The sequence below is a fragment of the Chiloscyllium plagiosum genome, chromosome 4 (assembly GCF_004010195.1).
Source record: "Chiloscyllium plagiosum isolate BGI_BamShark_2017 chromosome 4, ASM401019v2, whole genome shotgun sequence".
NCBI classification, from domain to species: Eukaryota; Metazoa; Chordata; class Chondrichthyes; order Orectolobiformes; family Hemiscylliidae; genus Chiloscyllium; species Chiloscyllium plagiosum.
Genome location: NC_057713.1, coordinates 66,693,552 through 66,697,086, shown reverse-complemented (window position 1 = coordinate 66,697,086; position 3,535 = coordinate 66,693,552). Strand labels below are relative to the sequence as shown.

Sequence of the window (3,535 nt, the reverse complement as noted above, 5' to 3'; positions counted from 1 at the left end):
AACGACTTTTCAGTTTTAAATAACCTTGCAGCCTACAATACACAACTTGAATAAATTTTGCCACCCAGTTGTGTATATCAATAAATTTTAGATGCTGTTGAAAGTGATCTCTCCGGTACCTGGTTAAAGATCACACACCAGGTTATAGTCCAACAGGTTTAATCGGAAGCACACTAGCTTTCGGAGCGACGCTCTTTCAACAGGTAATTGTCGAAGCTAGTGTGCTTCCGATTAAACCTGTTGGATTATAACCTAGTGTGTGATTTTTAACTTTGTACACCCCAGTCCAACACCGGCATCTCCAAATCCCCTACCTCACTCCTCGACTGCCGATTACGTTGTAAACATTATTAGATGTTGACAAAAGCAACTTTGCATAGTGAATTTCAGCATCGGACCCTGGCGTCATGTTATTGGGTAGAGGGTGTGAGAAGAGCTCAGTCTTCCTCTGCCTCCAACTGCTCATTTTGGCAGATCAGCAGTCAGAACTGATAGTTGAAGATCGGTGATGAATTGTGTGCTCTTAATTTGTCTGCTGTTAAAACAGTAAACTGGATTGTGGACGGCGTTTTAATGTGTACTGCTTGCCCGGCCACCTCTAAAAACAGTCAATAATGGAGGACTTTTAAAGCCATACTCGAACCCTATCGGACGGATCAACAAGGTGCTGAATGATTGATCGCAAGTGGCTCATGAAGTTCACTGACCTCCTGTCCGTAAGCACAGACTGACAAAATGGGGCGTCCTCTAGGCCAGTTTAAATAGTTAGGATAAGACACATTGAAAATCGGAAACTGGTGTTAAAAGCAGCTGCGCCGGCTTTTACTAGAAATCATGCCTTTTCCTGAGGTTATGCCCTATGTTTTTGTTAATAGTTTGTGCGCTTAAATATTCTGGGAAACTCGGAATTCGCGCAGTTATTTGCCATCCGCTGGGATTTATATAGCCAGCATTTAACCTTACAGAACACCCGCAAAAAATATGACAAGGATATCTGATTACAAATGCAGACTTTTGATCTGAAAATTTTTCAAAACTTTATTAACTTGTAAGAAAAAGTGCAAAAACGTACAAAACATTTCATTTCAATAAGAAATTAAATATTTACATAATGATTGCAGAAGCAATTCTCATCCAGTACAAACCGCGCTGCTTGTGGAAGACTCCGGTCCTACAAATCTGCTCGTTACTAAAAAATAAAGTCCCAAGTGATAAAGGGTATATTGTTTAAGATCATTGTCTAAAGGACACCAAAAACACGTCGTTGTACAACTTCTTGAAGCACAAAATAAAAACAATTTTAAATATACAACCTTAAATATCAGGCAACATATTCAGAACACCCTGAGCACAACTACAATTGTAAAAAGAATCTTTGGTTTGTAATACTGTCGATATTTTCGCCTGGTCTTTTGTTTAAGAAGGTGTTTCCCCTCTATGCCGAAGGGAAACTGGAATAATACATGGCACTACTGGCGTCGGAAAGGACAGAGGAAATCAGATTGCTCTCTGCAGAAGTCAATCCATTTGGATTTGCTTCTGGTGCACTATAGGAAAGTCCTGCTAGATCAGATCGAGAAACCGATGTTAGGTATTGCTCGAACTCGTTGCGATCTACGTCTGCCAGAAGATCCGCTTGGCTGAGATGCTCCAGGTTGTCCCCGTGGTGTGGGTCGGCCGGGGGGGAGAGTTGTCCGACATGCATGTGCTGGGGCCGCTGGCTGTTTGCCGAGCACATCTGGCTGTAGTACATGGCCACCACATTGTGACAGGAGCCGAGAGCCCCATGGAAACCACTGTCGTGGTGTCCCATCTGATCATCACCCAGCTCAGCTCTGTGCCTGCGGAACATGGCTATCTGGTTTTCCTGGGGAGAGTAGTCAGGATGCTGGTGGTGGTAACTGGGGCTGTTCGTGTAAGGCATCATTTGGCAATCTTCCTGCAAATGCGGAGGGAAAAACATTGAATTCGCTTCCAGAACATCTAAAGGAGAGGTCTCGGGAGTTGGCAAACCGAAACTGTCCATGCTGCTGGATATGGTTTGCACGTCCCTGTAATGGCTGAGCGGGGGGATCTGGTTTTGGAGACAGTAGCTTGTGTCGTGATAGGTGAGATTCATGCTTTGGCCGCAGATACGGGCCTCGCTTCCCAGCTGTTGCTGGGAGATGCCGTGCATCAACAGACCGGTGTCTACCCGCTTAATTCTTTTGATCTGCTTTCTCCGCCGGGGCCGGTATTTGTAATTGGGATGTTCTTTCATATGCTGAACTCGAAGTCTCTCTGCTTCTTCTACGAAAGGACGTTTCTCAGCCAAAGAAAGCCCTCGCCATGATTTCCCTGCAGACACACACACACAACATAAGGTCATGACAACTCTACCGGAACAACGCACACTCACATTTGCCATTTGAATCAATGTTGCCCTTATTCAAAATGTTACCTCTCTCACTTAATCACCCATAGTTTAGATTGTGCCGGAAAGCGGAATGACTATCTTTATAGATGTAGTCATCGGTTTGAAATGCTGTCAGATGTTCGCTTGCGGTAAACTTAAAAAAGTCAAATGTCGGTCCGGTTTCCATTCTCATTCCCTGGTACTTACCCAACATCTTGCTAAGTTCGGCGTTGTGCAGGTCCGGGTTTTGCTGAGCTAGCCTCTTGCGTTCGTCTTTCGCCCAGACCATGAAGGCGTTCATGGGTCGGCGGATGCGGTTCTCAGACTTGGCTCGATTGGCATTGCTCGCCGGGTCAGCAGTGCTGCCAACCTTGGTCTCCCCGAGAGCACTCATAGAGCCAGCCCACTGGCAAGATCCCAAAGCCGGCAAAATCCCCGCCATGTGGCACCTACTCTGTGTCTGGTCGTCACTGGCGTAACCAGCATCAGGGCTACTCATGCCTGGCGTGCAGCGGAGTCTGGACAGTGAGTTTGAAAGGCTCAGCTTTCTGAAAGCCCGCTTCGGGTGGGATGGGCAACTCACGGCTTGATTCTCTGCGTGTTCTGGCTCAGCAGTGTGGGCAAACACACACAAATAAACACAGCTCAATCGCTCCAACAGTTCTCGGCTTTGGATGTTGCAAAGTTTTTGGTAACTGGGCTTGATAAGCATCAAGGCGGCCAATCAGAAGCCAAAGGGGTGCGGCGTTGCCGGAAAAGGGTTGGGAGGTGGAGTCTGAAAGGCGCCCACTCGCGGCTCCGCTCCTGCTTCTCCGCCCCTGCAATGATTCCTGATGGAGATTTCCGAATGGCCTTTTTTAAAACAAAATCGGTCAAATTGCAACTTTGACAAACAACGTATATTCAAGGCTGTCTAAAAAGACGTTGATTCACAACAGTCCAAATGAAATGAGAGCCCTTTTATTAATACCCAGTCTGCTGGAATAACCACCTGTAACTTTCAAACATTTCCAATTATAAATCGCCCAGAGTTGCAGAGATTATTTCGGTGTTTTTGGGATGAAGTATTTTCCACACAAAATAATTTTCACGTTGTTTGAGATCCGGGTTTTGGGATTTCATCTGCTGTGTCACGGACCT

General features: G+C 45.9%; 1 protein-coding gene across 1 annotated transcript; it reads right to left on the bottom strand.

Annotated features, from left to right (window-relative positions):
- Nucleotides 1-1,017: 1,017 nt before the first annotated feature.
- LOC122549566 (transcription factor Sox-17-alpha-A-like) lies at nucleotides 1,018-3,078 on the bottom strand. The gene is made up of 2 exons (XM_043689409.1): nucleotides 2,603-3,078; nucleotides 1,018-2,337 (listed from the first exon to the last, which is right to left on the bottom strand). Exons 1-2 carry the CDS (start codon nucleotides 2,892-2,894, stop codon nucleotides 1,436-1,438), a joined length of 1,194 nt encoding a protein of 397 aa, XP_043545344.1. The 5' UTR covers nucleotides 2,895-3,078; the 3' UTR covers nucleotides 1,018-1,435.
- Nucleotides 3,079-3,535: the final 457 nt, after the last annotated feature.